Here is a 22,101-nt window from a genome sequence, read left to right as displayed (position 1 = left end):
TTTACTGAACTGTTGCTTGGATTCTTTAAATACAAGGGTAATGTTACTTCATTCTTGCATTTTACTTTATAAAGTTTGCTTTCACTTCGTATTGTCTGCTTTTAAACAGGCCCAAGCTTGGTGCAGTGTTATTGTGTTGTATTGTTACTGCAAAGACAAGCCAAAACTAGACCAGTGTATTTTATTGGAATAATACACACACTGACTCACTGATTCCCGTCCAAAAACCAACATGCACACACAGAAAACTTCACTGCAAACTGAAACCAAAACGCCTTTATTGCTCCTAAACAAAAATGTAACAAAGAATTTCAAAATAAATACATTCATGAGAAGAATAAATATCACATGTTGTGTATTTTTTTTAATATATGAACCACTTCAGCACCTCTTTTTTTTTTTTCACAGTTACATAGTGGTCATCAGTCAAACAAGTCATCTAAAAGCTGAAGGAAGAGATCACCATGGGTCCAACAGTTTAAAATGAAAATATAATCACATTATCCAGGGTAACTGAGGATGCAGACAGCTTAAAACACATAGCAGGACATCAGGGCGAGGTTCCTCAGGTCAGCGCTGGTCATACAGTCTGTTGGAGGAAGGCAGAAAACTGTTATTATAATACTGAATATTAAAAAGTTAAGACTGGACATACGGAGCTGTGGAAACAAGGGATAAAAATAAACAAGAAAACATACAGGCTACATGATGGATGATTTAGAGTTTACACACAAACAAAATCCTAAACTGTCCAGCCTGAAGTCGTTGTGGCCCCACACCTCTAAGGCTTACATCAAAACAAAAGCCTATTTATAGACTTTACTCGTCCCAGACTCCTAGTAACACTGTTTAGGCCTACTCCACCATGACAACTTGGAAAACCAGTCTTTGTATACTCACTTTCTCCGCCCCTCCGTGTGCCCTTTCCAACAATCTTCCGCCACACTTTCTTCCATGACCGCCGGAGCGACCCGCCTCTGGTGCCCGCGGAGGAGTCGCTCTCTTCGGCTGGAGTTTCTAGGCGCGTCGCCTCCTCGCTGTCGTCTCCGCCCTCCTCCTCCTTCGGTTCTCCGTCCTCCTCCTCGTCATCATCGTCCTGGTCGGGGGCTCCCGCCGCCAGCAGCCGCTCCAGGACGCACTCATCCACCCTGAGCGCGACTCTCACCGTCCTCTCGCTGGAGATGGATGTGGTTTGTCGGCACAGCGGGCAGACGATGTGACACCTGTCGGCCGGAGGCGCATCATCCGGACCCGGAGGTCGAGACAGGACCAGGAGGCAGCTCTCACAGAAGCTGTGTTTGCAGTGGAGCTCTCGGGGACACCGCCGACCTGCGTTAAAGGTCCGGTAACAAATTCCGCAGTCAAGCTCTGAATACATCCCGTTTTCTGGTGTGGATCGTTTCTCAGCGAGTACCTCCAAGTTTGAATGAAGTCCTGAGTAAGCTGACCCACATTTATATACTCCAGGATGAGACGTAGAGCCCGGGAGGAGGAGCGGGGACTCTACCTTTTGACAACCTGCCAGAAAACGTAGCAGATCTGAGCCAAAACAGCGTGTGAGTCACTAAGCAAAGAAGACACGTGATGTAATGAAACCAAACGGACCATGACACTGACACACACACACACACACACACACACACACGCACGCACAAATCCTATTGTCTGAGTTAAATTCATGAATCACTCCTTCACACACGCACAATTCCACAGTAAGAGACTCAGATTTCACAGGTCACAGCCACAACAGAACACTTTTTATTGATTAACCAATAGATGAAAATTGACTGGGTTTAGTCAAATTGACCTAGTGTAATCAAATACAGTTTTGAGGTATTTGTACGTCACCTGACTGTTTCCATTTTCTTCTATTCAGTACTCCACTACATTTTGTTGATAACTTTCTAGAATTAGACAAAATACAGTTTAATCACAAAACTTGAATTGATCCCAGTGAGAAATTCACAAAACACCCAGAAGTATGTCAAGTACTTCAAATAATAAACATTAGTCAAAGCAGCATATAAGGAAGTTAAAATAAGCTTCAACATTAAAGTGATGAACACAATAATCCATCACTATTTCGAATCTTTTAGCACTTAAACTATGTTTTGATTATTATTCTATTCCATATTTGAAAACAGGTCACCTACTTTTTTTTTACTGCTTTTACCCTGTGGTAGTTCTACTTTTACTCAAGTAAAAAAGTCTGAGTACTTCTTCCACCACTGCCTCCATGTTGGATTGGAGTGTTTTCTTCCTGAGATCCTCTTGAAAGATTTATTTAAAGCTGAATAAAAAGGTGTTCTAACTTGAATGTGTCTGACAGGTATCATGTTCCTCGCCCTCGCTAACACCCCAGGGTGTGTTGGTGGATGTGATGTCAGCACTTCCCTCGCCATGGTAATCCCCAGACAAGCCTCTTCCTATCAGTTGTTGAACTCCTTTCATGGTGATTTCCTCTAAAATCTTGGCAACAAATCACAGGCTCTGCCTGGTGATAAGCCTTCTCGCTTTTGCCTTCAGTGTTAAACTTACCGTAAGGCTTTTTTTGTGTTCCCTCAAAGTTCAGGCCTGTGGGGTCATTTAGGCCAGTTATGAAACATGAATTAAATCAAAAGGACTTAAGTTCAATTAAAAATAATACATTTATTCACCGGGGAGTTTCAGACAAGACTTTTTCACTTGGCACATGTGTGAATGTTAGAATCAATAATTGATGAATTGCTTTTCTGCTTGGTGTTAATTTTCAAACATTAGCCAACAACTGGCACAATAAACACACTGACCATTATCTTTGCTAAACAGTAACGTCCTAGCATTTGGAAATAAGCGGTTTTTCATGTGTATGACTGTTGTAAAAACTTTGTGGTTAATATTATGGAGTTCAGCCTGTTTGCCAGTTAAACTTTAGTTTCTGGACTGTTATTATATATTGCGTTATATACTGCAGATTATCCCGCAGAGCAACCACAGACCATTGCAAGCTAACATGTTACCTTTACCAGGAATACTATTAATCAGTTTTGAGGTTTCTAGTGAAAGTCAGTGTTTCACTTTGACTACGGCATCTAGCAAGTCAGAGTACCAGGTAATGATTTGTGACTTCTTTTACCTGTCAATAATTCACCCGTTCATACCACAGAGGAACATTAGTGCTGCTCTGCACACACATTAACTCCTCTGCACCTGCAACTTTCACTATTTACAAATGAATTAAAAATCATTTGTAAAACAAATGTTTTCTGTCAACGCAGAAACCTCGTAGAAGACGAAGATGTTAATAACTGCACCCTTAGTGATGCTTTGTTGTAGAAAATCCTAAATGCTGACTGGCAGGAAACATAATAACATAATATGGAACTGGAGTAAGAAATGTCAGGACGCCAATGTGTCATTTTTTATCTTGTGTGGCCTGGTTACCTTCACATCACCAAGGGTTTAATTACTGCTGAGACGCCTCACGGGGGACCAGACACAGAGACGAGGGCGAGTAAAATTAGATGAGGCAGAACAAAAGCAACAGGTTGCCAGCGAGCCAAGCTCAGACACGTAGCGACCGAGCATTAAGATGGAAATTTAAGTGTGTAATGTGCCCACAGAAGAAAGAGGAAGACGCTCTGCCAGGATAAAATCTGTACAAAGATGAGAAGAAGTATGAGCTGTGTGACGGGGAGCACCGGGGCTGGAGGTGGGCATCAAAGTCTGCTCTGATCAAAGCGTGTGTGCAGTGGGTAAGTGGCTCTCTTGTCTGCTTTTTACTGTTAAATGATGGATAGCTGCCAGTTTCTCTGTGCAATCATACTGAAACTGGCAACCTACCTAGAGATAAGATCCAAGAGATAAGATATATTTATACAGAGAAGCTGCTCAGGGCTTTCCCTAACATTTCTCTTTCGAATGCCCTAAAATAGATTATTATTGTTATTGCTGCTGGAAATGATATTTGAAGCCCCGTGTTTCCTCTGATTTTGCATTAATATGTAGTCTACTTATGAAATATTCAGGCTATGTGTTGCCAGGGACCAATTCAAAGGAGACCCCATCTGCTAAGCAACAGTTCCCGCCTGAGTGAACATGGGCTTCTGTCCCATGTGAGCGACAAACAAAAAAAGGTGCCAGTACATACAAATATTTACATGTGGGAATTTTCAGGTGAGAGAGTAACTGGGTCAGCTAGAAAAAAACACGTGAAGAGCTGGGTTTATGAGGGACGGGTGAAGAGTTAGCTGAGAAAATCATCGCTGTGCTCTCAAGATGAAGCTGGAGTCAAAAACCTGTTAGATTAGCTTTTAATAGAGAGGGAGGAAAGCAGATAACTTGGCTCTGTCTAAATGCCACACAGTTGATCTACCAGTAGAGCAAATCACATAAAACCACAAGCTGCTTTTTTTGTGCATAGTTTGTTTTTGGAAGGATTTCAGCAAAGGGCACACATTTTAAAGGTACTGCTGGGTGGATTCTATCACTTCCAGGCTTGATGTTTCAGTGTGCTAAGCTAAAAACAACCAGAACGTTGTCACATCAATATTTGACAACAGTTTTTTTTTTTATAATTTTGATGAGTTTTTATAATGAGTCTAGTTTTAATAATAATTCATCTAATTGTTGTCCATTTAATCAAAACAATCTCTTTTAGGAAACCTTATTTGACTTATTTGCAGTTTCATGGTGGTAAATGTAAGTATTTTAAATTTAAACAACAAGACTGTGGCTTGTTTATGTCCTAGAAATTCTAATCTTCCTTAGTGTTAAGTTACAAGTAAAACAAATGTAGGTGGTAAAAAAAACACACACATGTGCAGTAGATGGGATTACACTGACTTATTACTTCCCTTCATAGCTCTTCTGCTAAGTTGCTTTTTATTTCCTCACTTCCTGGTCATGCTCTGAGTAGGCCGTGCAGCCTTGCACACACTACATGGAGCCCAGATGACTGCGGGTGCAGGGGAGTAATGTTTAGACGGTCATGTCTGAGTGGTTAATGAGTGAATGCTATGACTCATGTTCTGTGGAATCTGTTCGTAAAAGTTAAAAAAACAAAGCAGCAGACCCTGATGTTTAAATACTACATGAGTATCATGAGTATAAAGGTTTTCTTATCTTATCTTATCTTATCTCATCTGGAGTTCTTTTTATCTGACAGAAGTTAATCTGGAAATTGTTTTCTCTTTACAGATTTTACAGATTTTCTATTAAAGATTCATCCACAAGTTTTACCCCTGAACGTCTGAACCAGCTCTTTCCACTCATCCTCTCTCCCACTATGACGGAGCATGTCATCCCAGGTCCCCAGCAGGCGGACTCAGCTGCTGTAGCGGTCACCCCTGGGGAGCCCATGGATATGGAGTGTCCCATCTGCTACCAGGAGTACAATCAGTATAATAAATGCCCTCGGATGCTGGAGTGCCTCCATGTTTTTTGCACCGAGTGCCTCCAGAGGATCCAGCTTTGTCCGGTGGTGCCGTCAGACCCACCCAGTCCACCAGCCATCCCCTGCCCCCTATGCCGCCACCTCACCCCCCTAGAAACCATGGATGCACTGTCCTTACCCTGCAACTCCCGCATCTTGGCCAGGTTGCCCCCCATGGCTTTTCACCTGCCTGTGACCATGGCGAGCCACCTGGCCGCGGTCACCCAGAGAGTGGTGCTCTCCCTGGAGGGAGACAGCAGGGACACCCGCTTCATCATCCTCCCAACCGTCAGCCTGCGGGTGCAGCAGATGCACCCGGAGACACCATACAGCACAGGGCCAGGCCTGGTGGGGGAAGAGGAAGTCATACAGCAGAGCAAGAAGACACTGTTCTGTGTGCAGGTGCTGGCTATCATCTTCTGGGTGCTGTTTGTGATCACCTGCGTGGCCGGCGTGGTGTTTGGACCACATTTCTTGAACAGGAAATTTGATTAGGATTTATCTTATTGTGTAGGTTGACACACAAATTGAAAACACAAATTTCAATTATATATTTATAAAATCACAGAATAATTTTTGACCAATGTGGCCACCAGTCACCCGGTATTGTAGTGTTGTTTACTCTAACATCATTTAACCTTACTTACTGTACTGCATATTAATATATGGATGAAGAGTTCCCTCTAGTGGCTTATCTGGAAATAAATGAACTGAGTAATACCAATTGTTAATATTTATTAAAATATTTATGAACATTTTCAATTTTAACATCTTCTGTTTTGCCTTCAAATCCATGTTGATTGTAAATTTTCCTTTGTGGCTGCTTGATAATATTATACAGCCCATAAATAAATTTAATAAAGCTGTACCGCTGGATATTTACAAAGGATTTCTAGCAAAAGGAATTTAATTTGCTTATTTTAAAAACATTTTGTAGCATAAGGTATTAAATTACCTTCTCAAAACAATTGTGAATAACAACCTTTGGCAGACTGTGATAAATCCAGCATAGATGATACAGATGAAGTAAATCATTATATTAAATGATGGAATTTAATAGTGTAGTCATGAAAACTAATTGTAAGGTCTTTCCAGTGTGTTGTCTTATGTGAGTTTGTGTACTTTTCTCTGTATTAGGATGTGGGGATGTTTTTGTACTGGTTGATGTTGATGAATTAGTATAATAAACTCTGTCCAACAGTTCATGTAGTTCCCTATTAGATTATTTTGGCAGTTCACTGCAATTCATCTTCATTTTCTATAATGCCATACCAATAAAAACCATCTCAAGCCACTTCACATAGAACTCAGAGTGAAACCATTATAAATACTGGCGGTATAGTACAAAATGGATGAGTGCTAATTTACCGTAAAAAAAATAAATAAATAAAGGTGCATTTAAAAAAGTGTTTGTGTCCATGTTCCTTTTGTTCCTGTTAAGCTGCTGTGGTACCCAAGGACAAACATTTGCTGTGGACACCTGACCCCTAGGGATCTGGTCAAATATAGCCTACATTTATTTGGGAATATGTGTCAAAACAAGTAACAGATAAGAACCACCTTAAAACCTTTATTGTTTCATCTTACCTTGAGTTTGAGTGGAGTATCTTTCCCAACAATTAATGAACTTCCTTCAAATCAACTAACCCATGTTGAACTCCAGGCTTTGGGGCCTCCAAGGGGCAGGGTCCCGATGCAGTTGCTCACTTTGTCTACAAGCTAAATACAATTCGTGTGTGTGTGTCTTTTTTTAAAATTGCATTTATCTGTATTTTAGGCAGCATGGTGGCTTAGCGGTTAGCACTGCCTCCTCACAGCAAGAAGGTTCCTGGTTTGAAACCCATCAGGGGCCTTTCTGTGTGGAGTTTGCATGTTCTCCCTGTGCTTGTGTGGGTTTTCTCCAGGTCCTCTGGTTTCCTCCCACAGTCCAAAAACATGTATGTCAGGTTGATTGGTGACTCTAAATTGCCCATAGGAGTGAGTGTGAGTGTGTGAGGTTGTTTGTCTCTATGTGGCCCTGTGATGGACTGGTGACCTGTCCAGGGTGGACCCCTGCCTTCCACCCAAAGAGAGCTGGGACAGGCTCCAGCAGATCCCCGAGGAAGAAGCAGGTTTAAATAATGGATGGATTGATATCTGCACTTTATATTGCAGATAATAAGGACAGGTATTCTTTTTTTATCCTTGCTAAATGATTTTCTTAAGTTTTAATATTTCTATCTCCTATTTATTTAAGTTTGACTTTATAAAATCCTAAATTTATATCACTTCCATCCCAATTAAGCAGAATTACGTAAAATAAATAAAATCCTAAATTAAAAGTGATTAAAAGAAAACAAAAAAAACGTGGTATATGAATGTGACTTCTTAGTGGATGTTTTCTTGGTTGGGGGGGCACGAGTGGGAGAGCACGTAAGAGAAAGGGGGGGGTACGTGTTTACGTCACACGCCGCGTTGGCTCGCAAAAAGTGGTGAAAAGTTTTCAGACCCGGCCCCCCCCTCCCCTCTTCCCCTGTATGTTTTTGTTGGGGGGGAAAAAAGTTGTAGCTGGTTAGGTCGTGTGTCGTTTTTGTTTCGGAATGCGTGTTTTTCTCTGCTGTGAAGACGCAGAGCGAGCTTTCCGCCAGGGTTTGAACGCTTTACTGGCTCGGAGTGAAAATCTCAGTGGCCATCATCGTTTCACCTCTGCCGTCTCGTTAGCCACCTAGCTGCTAACTTGGCTAACTAGCCCACAAAGTTAACGCTACCTCGCCTCATAGTGTGTGTTTCTTGTTCCAGCTTGGGAAAAAGCCACCGCAGAGATGGCGGAAACCAAAATAATTTATCATATCGACGAAGAGGAGACGCCGTATTTGGTGAAGATACCTATCGCTGCCGAAAATATCACTTTGCTGGATTTTAAACAGGTCTTGAACAAGCCAAACTACAAATTCTTCTTCAAGTCTATGGACCAGGACTTCGGGTGAGCTGCAGTGATTTTTTTTTGTCTCCTGTGTGCTTTGCATGCAAAATTAGGGGCGGTAAAAGTTGCTAAAACTTAAGTTAGTACTTCATGTTTAGTAACTAGATACATGTTTGAAAATCATCTTTTAAGTTGCCATTGTTTTCTGAGAGGTGGAACCGTCACGTAGCGCAGGTTTACTCTAAACAAAAGATTAGTTTATTGGAAAAAGTTTTAAAAGGCCATGTAATCCTATTTTGTGACTGGCTGTTGTGTGTTTGCCATAAGGGATAAGTTATGGAAATTATGGTAGAGGCAATATACTCTTGGATCAAACCAGCCAGCAAGGTCAAATAACCTTAATCAGAAAATGCAGAGTTTCTGGTGATGAATATCCAAGTGGCTTTATAGATACTAAGAGTATGTATGCTGGGGCATTTCTCTGAAAACATCATCATTACAATGGGAGGCATTCCCTGTCTCTGCTCCTTTTCTTTAGCCTAATCCTCATCCCTCCCTCCCTCCTTCAGTCCATCATCTTGTGAAATCCTCGCCTTTCTTTCTTTCGGGACTGAAGCCAGGGTTTTGTCTCCCCTCTTTAACACTTTGGCCTGCCAGCCATCCTTTCAGTCCCTTGCTTCCTCCCTTCTCCCCTTTCTCCCAACCCACTCCTCCAGAAAGAGCCGTCTCTCCTATTCTATCAATTAATCTTCCCCCCCGCCCGGGTGGCTGCTGTGCATTTTCCTGCAGAGGAATGCATGATTGTGGTTTTATTCACCCAGTGAGACCCTTAGGCTTCCTGTTAAATGTGTTATAGTCTTGGATGAGCATTAAGGCAGGGATCTTAGCCTCTTTTCCTCCTTGGATGGCACCAAAGACAGACTACAAAGTCAGAAGCAATGTCAACTCCAAGACCAAAATTAAACGGATAAGATGACTTTTCATGAGAACAGAGCTGGCAGGATCATAGCGCTGCCCTTCAGATGGAGATACGTTTAACATTTAATAGCAACATCAATGACTGACTTACAGAGATTTTGCTTTGAGAAGATCAGTTTTAAGTGCATATAAAAAGACAGTGTTTGTCTGTGGGTTGTTGGAATGAGTAGTATTAATGTCATCGTTTTAGTTATTTATGGACAAAAAAATGCAGATCTCCAACACAGAATCTATCTATCTATCTATTCTATCCTATTTATGATGTTTGGAAAGACTTGTAAGCAATGTTACGTCATTGTGGACTTCTGTCTGGTTTCTGCTGGTAGTTAATCCATCTGTTACAAAAATAGACAATAGACAAATACTGTATATCACATACAGACCTAAAGTTGTCATCTCTGTTACGTATACTCCGTATATTTAGACTATTTTCTAAATAGTTGTTTGGTCTGACAAACGATTGTGGAAAATGTTCATTTTAAGGTAACACGATGATATTTTCATGTTTTCCTGCAGTCTTTGAGTTGACACTGTTAGAAAACAGAGAAAAGCAGAAAATCCAGACATTTGAAAAGATGGAGCCAGAAATTGGGTTTGTCAAAGTAGCAACATTTCAATATTAGGCCTCCCCTGTAAACTGGCAACCTAATAACTGAAAAGCTGTTACTGGCAATTGTTATGGGCACAGCAGAGTCTTTCTTTTTACACTCAAATGATCTCAATTACTATTAGAGTTATCATAATTATTAAGTTTTACCACAATCGCAATTTGCCAGTAAGGAGGTTGTCCCTCCTGTAACTGTACAGGGCATTATTACTTTGAGACCCTTTACGTGTTACTGAGCATACATGCCAAATTCTCTCCACAGAGCAAGGAAAATTTTTCAAAGGGAGCATGGCAGAAAAATTCCCAATGCTTAAGCAGCCTGGCATCACACTCTCTCATTTGAATATCTCCAACTGAGTTTAGATGAAAAATTTCAAACATAGCTCTGAGTCAGCTGTCCAATCAAAGCAGGGATATTTTTCCCCCCTCGCCAGCCCAGGAGAGGAGTGTGTAATACTGTGTGTTTTCATTTGCCCTGGTACGAGGCCAGCTGTCGACCTGAGCTGTGTGTGTGGCAGTGGGGGAGATCCACGGAGCAGAGAAGGCCAGGGCCAGTAGTGAGAACCTGAGGCTAGATTGAGGCCATTTGCTCAGTGTCTGGGGCGTCCACCGGGGGAAGGACGGGGAGGAAGAGTGAGATGGTGTTCGCTCAGATTTGAATATTCTGCTGTGTATCTGGTGTGGGGGATCAGGGAGCTGCTACACTAACAGGAAATGTTAGAAACAAGATGCTGTGTTGGATGTGAGGAATTTAATGGTGGTAAGGCTCTAGTAAAATGGGAAGTGGAGCTAAAAAAGCTCAGGTTTTAGCAGATTCAACAAGATTCAGTATGTTTAAGGGTTATTTATGCATTATTTCAGGTATTTTAGGGTGTGCGTGAAATTACCCTTCTGTGGTCACTTGTTTGTTTGGAGGGCTGAGGAATGAAGACAATTACACTCGGGAAAAGAATGTTGCATGTGCTTATCTTCTGTATAGATGCAGTTTCTTGCAGCTTGAGGAGGGGAAAAATAAATAAATCGGATGATCATTTGTTAACTAACATTTGGTAGCAGTATACAAAGCTTCCTGCTGCAGCTGTCCAACAGTGCCCACAACAATTTGGCCACATGCTAACACTCACCTACAAAACCAGCTCTCAACAGCTGCTTACAAAAGCCCAGTGGAGCCTGACCGAGTCGCATATGCATTAGAGGCGGCACACTGCTAAATGAAAAAGATGGAAAAAGAAACCTTTTGAAGCGGTTTGGAGCAGACCAGTGTCCTCTCTAGCACTCAGCCCAGCTCCTGTCCCAGTAAACTTCAGTAATACCACAGCAGCAGTCTGCTGGGGGGAGATTTCACCACTGGAGCCGACTGTGTGAATTTCTGACAAACATGGAGGCCTGGAGGAGGGAAGAATAGCCAGGTGGATGTGTTGGCGTTGAGGAGCTTTGGCCCTGTGGACGCTGAGCTGTTGCTGTTGCTGTTACTGTTATCTGTGTTGGATTTGCATGCATATCTTGCCAGCCAGGTTGTGTGTCGTTTGCAAGGAGGCACAAAAGCAGTAAGAGTTTGTGTGTTTTAGCTCATCGCTGCGGCAGAAGACATTCCAGTGTATCTCTCACTTGCCAGAAGAAGCTAATTAGTCTCTTTTGTTCTTTTCTTTGATATCTGCTATGCTGATTCATGGCTTCGTGTCTTGGGGGGTATTTTGGTAACAAGATAACATCTGAAAATATTCCCAGTGATACAGTTGTGCTTGGTTTCTAGTGGGATTTTGTTTTCTGGAAGGAAAACTGAAGCTAAAAATGGAAATCAATGCTTTTAATGGTCATTCACATTAAGATAAAATTGAAGTCATGAAGCATATAATAACCCACAGTTATTAAATTCCTCAGCTAAATAAATAAAAATAAAACATAAAACAAGAAAATGGGTTCACACACATTTAAAACCATCAGTCATGGTTGGTGATGCTGTTATTTATGAGTTTGCTGACCCCTGTAGATGTTGCTGTACTGTTTATATCCTGCTATATTGTGATATAAGGTCACATATGGTAGGGAAGGTCACTGTCTTTCCTAACTAACGAAAAGCGTTAAATTATATAAGTTATAAAGTATGTGGTTTAGACATTTCTATCTGCTGTGCAAATTTGAGCAACTGAATGTTGAACAGGGGTGGCCACTGGCTGATCCATAAAACACCTGGTACCGCATTTACAGGAAATATAACAAGCGAACAAGAATAGCTTGTCAGACATATTTCTGTGATGTTTTATAATTAGGCTTGGCATATGATATATTTCAGGCATGTTGTTTTTACAGCCTAACATTTTGTATAAAGTGTCAGCAATGTAAGTTATTTTATTGTTTGGCAGCTACAATTTTCTTTCTTTATGACTCGACTAAATCCTTGGTATAATTTTCAGCTGTCACTCCTTCACTTCGCTGCCATCCAGATACAACATACTGTGTCATAATGTTTTGAGCGAAGAACAATTTATACCTCCTAAACCCCACTCTGCCTCTCTGTTTTTCAGGGTGGTGAAAGAAGAGATTTCCGATGATAGTGCCAAGTTGCCATGTTTCAACGGCAGAGTGGTGTCATGGGTAAGAATTATAAACCGGCTGCATATTTCTAATAAAGGTGTTAGTGGGGTGGGAACTATCTGGATTTCACTGGTGACCATTGTTCCAAATGGCCTAATTATAATTTCCTAATTTTCCAATGAAATTTGTCTGAAAACGACTTTGCATTTATCTAAAAGTCAGCCAACACTATCAGCCAGAGGTTGTTTTCAGAAACTGCTTTTCTCATGCAAATTCCCCTGACCTTCCTTACAATAATGAGCAGCAATAAAAAAAGACTACTTAAGGTTCACATTTAAGGAATTCTGTCTAAGTAACTGTGTATTTTATTGCAGCATCGTATAATGTTTTCTGATTCAGACTTGTGCTTGGGAGAGTGTTTGGTGAAACATATTTTAGGAATAATTTTCTGGAAGGAGTGGGGAAACATGAAGCAGACTAACTGTCAAGCCAGATTAAACACAAAGAAGCAGACTAACCAGATCTCTGAGAACAATACTGTTGGAGTGTCGGCCACAGTCTGAGTCACCGTAGCCACTAACATGGTATTTCAGTTTAGACTACAGTGCGTTCATCTAAGCCATCATTAAATCTGTTGTCATGCCTTTGTTTTAATTTGTTTCCAGTACAACTTACTTGGAGAATTTTCTTTAAATCGAGTATGTTGATCTTGATAGAAGCCTTATTTTATATATTGTTATAACAAAAAAGAGGAAAAATACAGAGTGAGCCAAGCAGGGTACACATTTCCTACTCTAAAGTCATTAAGTCCATATTTCCTTAGATATATCCAGAAACAGATCATAATATTGTTTCCTCAATTTTCTCCTACAGTTATCACAGGTATTTCCACCATTATGTTCATCCGATTTTTAAGATTGAGTAAAATATCTGGAAAGACAAAATGCATTTGGTCAGTCAGTTTATTAGGTACACCTGTATTATATAATCCAAACCACAGAGGTTCATTCAGTTGAATGTTTTGCCTTGGTTTCAAGCTCGCGTTTACAAGTAGCTTGTTACAAAAAACAACAATACATTGTTTGTATTGGCCACGAGTTTCCATTTATAGTTTTCATACTTTACGTTTCTATAGTAGACGGCTCATTGGTTATACACAACCTAGCAGGTTACATTTGAATAGACAAAACATGAGGACTTGGCCCAGAAAAGCAAGTTTGAGGCTGAAGCATCTGTTAAGTGCATAAGAAGGAGGGAAGGCATTTAAGGAGTGGGGAACAAAGCTCAGAGACCAGAGGGACTGATATGTGATCTGCAGGCCAAGGCAGATGGAGAGATCCCAGAAGTCGAGTGTTTCATAGTCACATAGCCATTAGTGGGGAGGGAAGAGCAGGGAGTGACTCAGTAAAGAGAGTGAACGTCAGTCTTCTGAAGCTGATAGACTCCATTTGGTTGAATTATTTTTATGGGGAATGCTAAGCTTCTTCATCTGAACTCATTGAATGCACCTAGCCAAAAACCATGAGATCCATATTGTATATGCAGGTATTACTGGGTACTGAGCACTGATTTCTTTGAATATTTCCAGCTTTAACAGACTTAATTTTCATTATATTTTAGACCAATGCACACAATTTTATTGGTTTACAGCTCCATCTTTTTCCCTTCCTCACTATATTTTTATTGTTCATGTAATTGGATGCTGAATGACATTCATCCTAATTGTTGATGTGAGTTACCTTGCCTGTGTGCACATTCGTGGGCACTTCTGTTGTATAATGAAAAGAGACAGATTAAGTGTAGGATAACGTTTCAGTATGCCCTCGAGATGTCCATCTGAATGGAGTACAGTGTTTGTGTGTCAAAGTAATTGACATCTTACCCGTTTTCCTTCTACCTCCCCCTTTCTTCTCCTTTCATTTCTCTTCTTTTTTCTCACCTTCTTTTTTTACTGCCCACTTTGAATTTGTACCGCTTGTGCCAATTTCTCCCCACTCCATGTCCTCTTTTCCCTCCACTTTTATCCTTTTGAGTATTTCTTTTTGTCTGTAATTCTTTTTCACTCTTTTCTCCAATTTTCAGCTGGTGTCTTCGGACACTCCAGCAGCAGAGCCTCCAGTGGCAGTGGTCCCCCCTGTTGAAACGACTACCCAGCCTTCACCCCCTCCACCGCCCCTGCCACCCCCACCTGCAGAGAGAACCGGGGGTATTGGGGACTCCAGACCACCTTCCTTCCAGTAAGCACAGCACACACACTCATTGGAAACTTTTATTTGCAAAGGGGGTGTCACAAGTCTGAAAACCTTCTCAAAACCTGCACATTTTTCCAATGCTCGTGCTTCTCCTACAGCTGTAATATGCATATTGTCTCTTTTCTTGAATATCTTGCACAATCCCAGTATCAACTTACTCCAAGAGGAATAACAGCACTATGGCAAGTTGAACCTGATCTTAGCAGGGACCGCCCTTGTTTAAAACATGACTAGCTCTGGGAAAAGCTTCTAAAACACTTTTGGTATTTGGTCTCATGTTTTTAGACTTAAAACAATATAATATAACAATAAAACAATATAAAAAAGAACAGATCCCAGATATAAAATATCAGATATCTTGTTTGTTTTAATTTGATTTATGTCACATAAGCAGGGTTTGGATTTGGTTTTAAAATATTTTTAAACCAGCAATAATTGATTACTCTTTTAGGAACAGACCAACACACTGTAAATCCAACATTAATTTATTTATTTTCACCTTATGTTCATAAGGTAAAGATGTTGGCAGACACTTAGCAACATTATCATTCATTTGATAAACATCTAAATAGGTATTTTCCTTGTCCTTTAATACTGTCTACACTACAGCATCCTTTCCCACCAAAATGTAAGGAAACCATTACTGTAATATGAATATGGCCTGTGGAGTCTGAAACACTCGTCTCAGCTTCTCAAAGTGTGTTGTCTGGAGCTCCGTAATTTTGGTTTAGGGGTCAAATGGAGTTGAAGTTTACACATGAATGCAGCCTCCCATTATGGCTGCAGAAGAGTCATTAATTTCTCATGTTTGGACCTCATCCTGTCTGTCTTTTAGGGTGGTGGCCTCCTGGTTTCTTAATCTAATTTCAAGTTAAACACTTTGTTATTAACGTCACTAAATGTGCAGCTGCTGAAGAATCAACCACATTATTTCTGGTGATTCTATATTGGAGTTTTGAAATCATCTGTGCTCCTGCTTTTTCTGTTACAGTCCCAATGCTACAGGCAGCGTGGAGACGCTGGACGACCAGACTGAGACAGAGTCTGTAGTTTCCTTCAGGAGAGAGAGACCTCGGCACAGAGAGAGCATGGAGCAGCACGGTGAGAAACAGCAGAACACAGTGCTGATGAAAAGTGCTGCTTTATGACAGTGTGCCATCAAGATTTGGGACTCTGCCAAGATCCAAACAAAGAATAGATCGTGATATAGTGAAGGAATGTTGAGAAGTGAGGAATGTTTGTGGTCTATAAGAAAAATGGTAAACACTGACTTGAGCAAATTCACTTTGAGAGTGTTCCCTCTTATCTTTTGGTTCTCATCTGTTGTGTCCCAGGGCCTCGTATGAATGGCCAGAGTCGCCTGGAGCGCCACCTGGCAGGATATGAGAGCTCCAGCACAGTGATGAGCAGCGAGCTGGAAACCACCAGCTTCTGCGACTCTGAGGACGACGACACCATGAGCAGGTAGGAGATTTGTAAAAGACAGGAGAGTTAAGCGAGAAAGATTTTTTGTAAATAAATATAAAAATTAGGTTTTCTGTCATTTGCAGTTATAATCTTTGTCTTACAAGGGTCTCCTCTTCAACTCAAAACTTTTTTTAGTTATTGAACAATTATCATTAAATGCAATATTTTTATGTTTTAGCTGTAATTCCTAAATTTTGTTCCTCCAACTTGAGTTCTTGGAATGTGTTGTTGGGTTATGTGTTGGTATTTTTTCTAAATCTATGAAACATGAAAATATTTTTAAAAAAACAAGGATTAGTTTCTCTTTTAGCAAAGATTTTCTTTGTGGGCCGTGACGGTGTTGAGACTATAAAAGATTTATGAGAACATGTTTCTTGTCTGACCTTTTGTTGACCCTTGGACTTGTAGGTTCAGCAGTGCAACAGAGCAGAGCACAGCCTCCAGGCTTCTTAAACGGCACCGTCGACGTAGGAAACAGCGCCCCCCACGTCTGGAGAGGGTATGTACACATCACTCTACGCCTTCTTTTGTGTTAACTTTATGCAGTTTGCAGTTTCTCCTGAATCTTTTTATTTTATCAGCTTAAGTATTTTATTGTTTTGTTCTTTAATGAATTCAATTTGTTTTGTAGTGAAATTCTGGGAAAGTATTTATATCAGTGTATTTGCCAACAAATCCCAGTGTAATTTTGTGGTTTCCAACTCCAGGCCTCCTCCTTCAGCAGTGTGACCGACTCCACAATGTCCCTGAACATCATCACTGTCACTCTCAACATGGGTCTGTACACTTCAGATTTTATTTATTTATTTTTTTAATTTCCTCTCTTTGAAGCGCAGTGTTTCTAGGAGGTTCTAGCAAAATATTAAATATGAGTTCATTTATGTCCTAAATGTGCAATTCAATTTAATGTGATTTATGAACAATACAGAGAAGTACAACTTCCTGGGCATCAGTATTGTGGGTCAGAGCAATGAGAGGGGTGATGGAGGCATCTACATCGGCTCCATCATGAAGGGAGGAGCAGTGGCTGCAGACGGACGCATAGAACCGGGTGACATGCTGCTGCAGGTGAGGAGGGATATAACGGCTTAATCCTAAAGCAGAGCCAGTGTTTTTAGTTTTCTTCCAAATCTCTGAAATGACTGTTTAGATAAATGATGTGCTGTTGTAGCTTTGCAGTTGTAATTATTTTCTTTTGATTAGTGTAGATGTTTTTAGTGGGTGGTGCATCTGTGTCAGTGAGACAGATCTTTTCTGTACTTTGCTACTCACCAAGGTTAACGACATCAACTTTGAGAATATGAGCAATGACGATGCAGTGCGGGTACTGAGAGAGATTGTACATAAGCCAGGGTGAGTTGTCCTTATTTTATTTTTTATTATCAAGACACTTTTTCAGCTAAATGTTTGCAAACACTTTAAATTATGTTGATTTCTGATTTTTTTTTTTTTTTTAAATCTGTTCCAGGCCTATTATCCTCACAGTGGCTAAATGCTGGGACCCCTCTCCTCAGGGCTACTTCACTTTGCCTCGTAGTAAGTAGCAGACAGCTTCACACCCACTGACAGAGTGGATGTTCTGTTGTTGATTTAAGGGTCAGTAACACTTTAATAATCTTTTTCCCCCTGTTGCAGACGAGCCCATCCGGCCCATTGACCCAGCGGCCTGGGTCAGTCACTCTGTGGCTATGACTGGGACCTATCCTCCCTACCCAGGCAGCTCCTCCCTCAGCACCATCACCTCTTCCTCCTCAGTCACAGAGACTGAACGTGAGAGCCTCTTTTCCATAATGTCTCACTTTCTATGCACTGTAATTTACCTCTTCTCTCTATTCTCAGCTCTTTCATAGCCACACAATCTTCTCATAAAACTATATCCTCTTTTAAACTTTGCCAAGTTTTGTTGTTAGTGTGTCTACATTCAAGGCCTGAAGGATGTTTATTATTGTATAGTGTCTTTTTCCTGCTACATTCTCTGTCCATCTTTGTCTTCTGATGACATTGGAAGGAATCATCTTTCACATGTGTCTCTTCCTTTGTCTCTGCTGTTTTATGATGTGAGAAATGCTGTCTACCGCTCTTCTTTGATCTCATCTTCAAAGTTAAACTCCTTGCCTTGTTTGTGACCCAGTTCTGTCGTCATCCCAGTTATCTTTCATTTATCCCTACATGTCCTTATCTTACCCAAAGTGATCTTCTCTCTTTCCAGGTTTTGACGACTTTAACTTATCGCTGCACTCTGACATGGCATCGGTTGCGAAGGCTATGGCTTCTCCAGAGTCGGGCCTAGAAGTCAGGGACCGCATGTGGCTTAAAATCACCATCCCCAACGCTTTCCTCGGTGAGACAAAAAACCTGGAATTGTGGCTAAGAAAGACATTAGTTTCATGAACTTCCTGTGCCTCACAAGACTTTACAGAGCATGCATTATGTTCCCAGAATTAAAACCGTGTGACTTGTGGGAGGGGAAAAAACCCCTAAAGTACTAAGGCGAGCGCCTGTTTTGACTAGAAACATCTGTTAAATTGGAATCACCTGCAACTGAATCACGAGAGCTAATTACGTAAACTGTGTTTGTCCTTCTTGCACTCTTTGAAATTAAGGTTTTTGGGTTGTCTTCAATCTCTGATTTTAACCAGAGATTAAACTGATATTTTTTTCTGACTTGCATTTCATTCTTAATATTCTAAAAATCCTGCAGCCTGCAGGTCGTCAGACATTCAGATACAAAGATACCGTTGTTGTGATGCTTTTTTCCCCACTAGAATATCCAAGGCATTATTCAGCTTGGTAGTTTTGAGTTTGATGCGTCTTTAAAATGGTAATGCTGATAAATTCCCCTTAAAGAGGTTGTTTGTTCAGACTACCACGACTGTGAGCATCCTAAATTTCAAATCGGTGCACGGACATTTTTTGACAGGTTGAGGAAGTTGTGTTACAAATTTTTGGTGATTTTGGATTTTTCACCATAACTCTGGATGGAAATGCTAGGGCATTAAAATTTCCTTTAGGATGAATAAAGTCCGATCTTAGCTCACCTTCCTTGTCTCTGCATCTCCCACCAGGCTCAGATGTAGTGGAGTGGCTGTTTCACCACATCGAGGGATTCCAGGACCGCCGTGAAGCCAGGAAGTATGCCAGTAATCTGCTGAAGGCTGGCTTCATTCGACACACTGTCAACAAAATCACATTCTCCGAACAGTGCTACTACGTATTTGGAGACTTAAGTGACTGTGAGAACTGTGAGTAACTAGAAAACACTGACATCACAGACTGACTTAAATCCATCTGCTTTTCTGGTTTTTACTGCCCGCCAAAGAAAAGTGTACTTTTGTTAAAGTGTAACACAATTAAAAAGATAAAGAGGATTATGTGCCATGGGTTTATCTGTTGTACATCCACATTTTGTGTCTACAGAAGTAGTAACATTTGTTCACTTCACATCTCACACCCAGACATGGCCAACCTCTCCTTGAATGACAATGATGGCTCCAGCGGGGCCTCAGACCAGGACACCTTGGCACCACTGCCACTCCCTGGGGCCTCCCCATGGCCCATGATGCACACCTTCCCCTATCAGCCCTACCCTACACATCCCTACTCCAGCCAGCCACCTCCGTACCATGAGCTCACCAGCTACAGCTATGCCCCTGGCAGCACTGGCAGCCAGCACAGTGAGGGTGAGGATGGATGATTTATATTATCGTTAAAGGACATGAAATTCATGTTGTGCAATGTAAAGTGCATTACTGTGCGGTTAGCATACACATTATTTGTGGCCTTTGGGATAAAATGATGCAGATCACAGTATGGAACATGATGGTGATCATTTTGCTGATGTTAGCCACTCAAAGCTATTATTTAACAGCATTTTTTTTTGTGGTCACAGGGAGCCGAAGCAGTGGGTCGACGAGAAGCGAGGGTGAGCGACGTCGCAACAGTAAAGGTCCTGGCAGCACTGTGGGTGGAGGGGAGAAATCCCCTTCTAGCGGAGGTGGAGAAGGTGGCGGGGCTGACTCACGCTCCGGCAGCGGCAGCGAATCAGAATACTCCACGCGCAGCAGCCTTAGGCGTGGCCACGGTTCGGCCGCCCCCAGTGAGCACAGCCACGCCTCCTCCCAGCGCTCACATCATCACCGCATGCCCCAGCCGCCCCACATGTCTCCCTACCCGCCAGGTATCCTGCCTTACAACCCTATGATGGTGATGATGGTACCCCAGCACCCACACCCTGCCATGGCAGCTGCTCATGCTCTTCCTCATGCGCAGCAGCTAGCCACAGCCCCCATGCACCCGGCTCTACCGCCACCCCCCTCCTCCACTCCAGGCGGACCTCCTGGCGCCCCGCCCACCCGTGACCTGGGCTCCGTACCCCCAGAGCTCACCGCATCACGCCAGTCGTTCCACTTGGCCATGGGCAACCCCAGCGAATTCTTTGTGGATGTCATGTAGCTTTGTCTTGGTGTTCTGTTCATTCATGTGAAATTAGTGTACAGTTCCCACTTGTTTTGACAAGGATCTGGTGGTAGCGTTTTGAGCTCACAAGGGCCTATTGGTTTGAGGGCACTTGTTACAAATTTGGTGAGAACAGGGTTTAACATTGACAAAGACAACAAAACAAACAAAAAAAAAAACATTTTATGTGGCTTATAGTCTGGCTATATGTTTCCACAGAGTATAGTTCACTGATTAAAATGCAGTACATAAGTCATGTTTTCGATTTTAAATCCAGAATGATCAGTTATACCTTCTTATCTGAGTAGTGAGCTTGTTTGTTATCTCAAGCAACTCTCAGTACTCAGTATTTTTGAGCACCTGTAAGAGCTGCTCAGCGCTTCTCAATACATAAAAATAATAATTTAGAAGCCACTTATCTTAGAGCTGCCATCCAGGAAACGCACAAACCCGTTTAACACTAAATGATGCCAGGTAAGCTGTGTACTTGAAAAGGATACAATCGTGTATACATATCTGGATCATCATTGGCAGCATAGGAGAATATCAAGTGCCTTACTTTTTGTCTTTTCACACTCCAGGTACATAAAACAACTCTTGTTCCAGCTTTGTTTGACAATGAACTTCTCTGTATATATCTACTACTCCTGTGTAAATGCAACAATACAGAATAACAAGCTCTAATGTGAAAAAGTAAATAGGTCCAAAAAATTTCAGGTGAACTTGTTTAGTATTCACTGTCTAGGCCTAGTCATCAAATATCTCTTATTGAGAGGAGTACCATGTTGTCAGTGTGGGGCTGCAGAAGCTTACAGGTACTAGCTGATGAAAAACATTCTGAAAGCGGTACTTTATGGTTACAAACATTGTGTATCTTAAGTAACTGTGATCCAAATGCCCCAGGTCCCCAAGCTTGTTTTTATGTTACTGACTCATTATTCATCCATTTTGTTTTTGTATGAGTGACTATATAAATCATGTATAACTGAACTATTAAGGTGCTAAATGAAGAGTTAACATTTCAAAAGCAATGACATTGACAGTGTCACATTGTTTGATTTCATACTGACACCTTGGTTTGTGTATTTGAGAATAAATTTGATACTTACATACTAACTGTTTAATTATTTTAAGGGTTTCAGGAACAAATTTATTGAACATGAACTTTTTCACACATTCAGATTAACAAAAAGATGAGTTCTTGACCTGCTGTGTCCTCTGTATGATGTAAATGTCTGGATTATAGTCAGATTGAAAAGTGAGCAGGTAAGTCTCAAACAGAAAATAATTTGCTTATCTGATGGTCTATTTTATATTTGTGACCTTCTCCTACATCATACTGAATCGAGATCTAGAAATGCACATTTCTAGATTTATAACTTTACACTATCAATGTGGGCTACCAGTGAGTGAGTAGTTCAATTGTATGCACCACATTTCAGATATTTACATACAAACCGTGGTCATCGATAGCCATCACTGGTGGCAGGCA

The 22,101-nt window shown here is 41.3% G+C and overlaps 3 protein-coding genes across 5 annotated transcripts; 2 read left to right on the top strand and 1 right to left on the bottom strand.

The window, feature by feature from the left end:
• Positions 1 to 412: 412 nt before the first annotated feature.
• On the bottom strand, positions 413 to 1,503 carry LOC113135303 (RING finger protein 227). Its single transcript, XM_026315217.2, has 2 exons — positions 901 to 1,503; positions 413 to 589 (listed from the first exon to the last, which is right to left on the bottom strand). Exons 1-2 carry the CDS (start codon positions 1,376 to 1,378, stop codon positions 531 to 533), a joined length of 537 nt encoding a protein of 178 aa, XP_026171002.1. The 5' UTR covers positions 1,379 to 1,503; the 3' UTR covers positions 413 to 530.
• Positions 1,504 to 2,371: 868 nt separating this feature from the next.
• Positions 2,372 to 6,795, top strand: LOC113135287 (uncharacterized). 3 transcript variants are annotated; one of them, XM_026315187.1, is made up of 3 exons: positions 2,372 to 2,403; positions 3,606 to 3,734; positions 5,179 to 6,795. In XM_026315187.1, the coding sequence occupies exon 3, from the start codon at positions 5,267 to 5,269 to the stop codon at positions 5,906 to 5,908; it is 642 nt and encodes a 213-aa protein (XP_026170972.1). In that variant the 5' UTR covers positions 2,372 to 2,403; positions 3,606 to 3,734; positions 5,179 to 5,266; the 3' UTR covers positions 5,909 to 6,795. The 3 variants fall into 3 exon arrangements, with proteins under 3 accessions (XP_026170972.1, XP_026170981.1, XP_026170989.1); XM_026315196.1 differs by lacking the exon at positions 2,372 to 2,403 and adding an exon at positions 4,008 to 4,115 and having other exon boundaries at positions 3,198 to 3,734; XM_026315204.1 differs by lacking the exons at positions 2,372 to 2,403; positions 3,606 to 3,734 and adding an exon at positions 4,414 to 4,445.
• A 1,419-nt stretch (positions 6,796 to 8,214) lies between these two features.
• dvl2 (dishevelled segment polarity protein 2) lies at positions 8,215 to 21,307 on the top strand. The gene is made up of 15 exons (XM_026298918.1): positions 8,215 to 8,375; positions 12,426 to 12,495; positions 14,518 to 14,672; positions 15,679 to 15,788; positions 16,022 to 16,151; positions 16,563 to 16,653; positions 16,862 to 16,931; positions 17,083 to 17,222; positions 17,431 to 17,507; positions 17,623 to 17,690; positions 17,790 to 17,924; positions 18,364 to 18,495; positions 19,220 to 19,396; positions 19,610 to 19,834; positions 20,044 to 21,307. Exons 1-15 carry the CDS (start codon positions 8,215 to 8,217, stop codon positions 20,604 to 20,606), a joined length of 2,304 nt encoding a protein of 767 aa, XP_026154703.1. The 3' UTR covers positions 20,607 to 21,307.
• The last annotated feature ends 794 nt before the right edge of the window (positions 21,308 to 22,101 follow it).

The sequence above is a fragment of the Mastacembelus armatus genome, chromosome 18 (genome assembly GCF_900324485.2).
Source record: "Mastacembelus armatus chromosome 18, fMasArm1.2, whole genome shotgun sequence".
Classification (NCBI taxonomy): Eukaryota; Metazoa; Chordata; class Actinopteri; order Synbranchiformes; family Mastacembelidae; genus Mastacembelus; species Mastacembelus armatus.
Note: the sequence above shows the minus strand (reverse complement) of the source record. Positions and strands in the feature narration are given on the sequence as shown.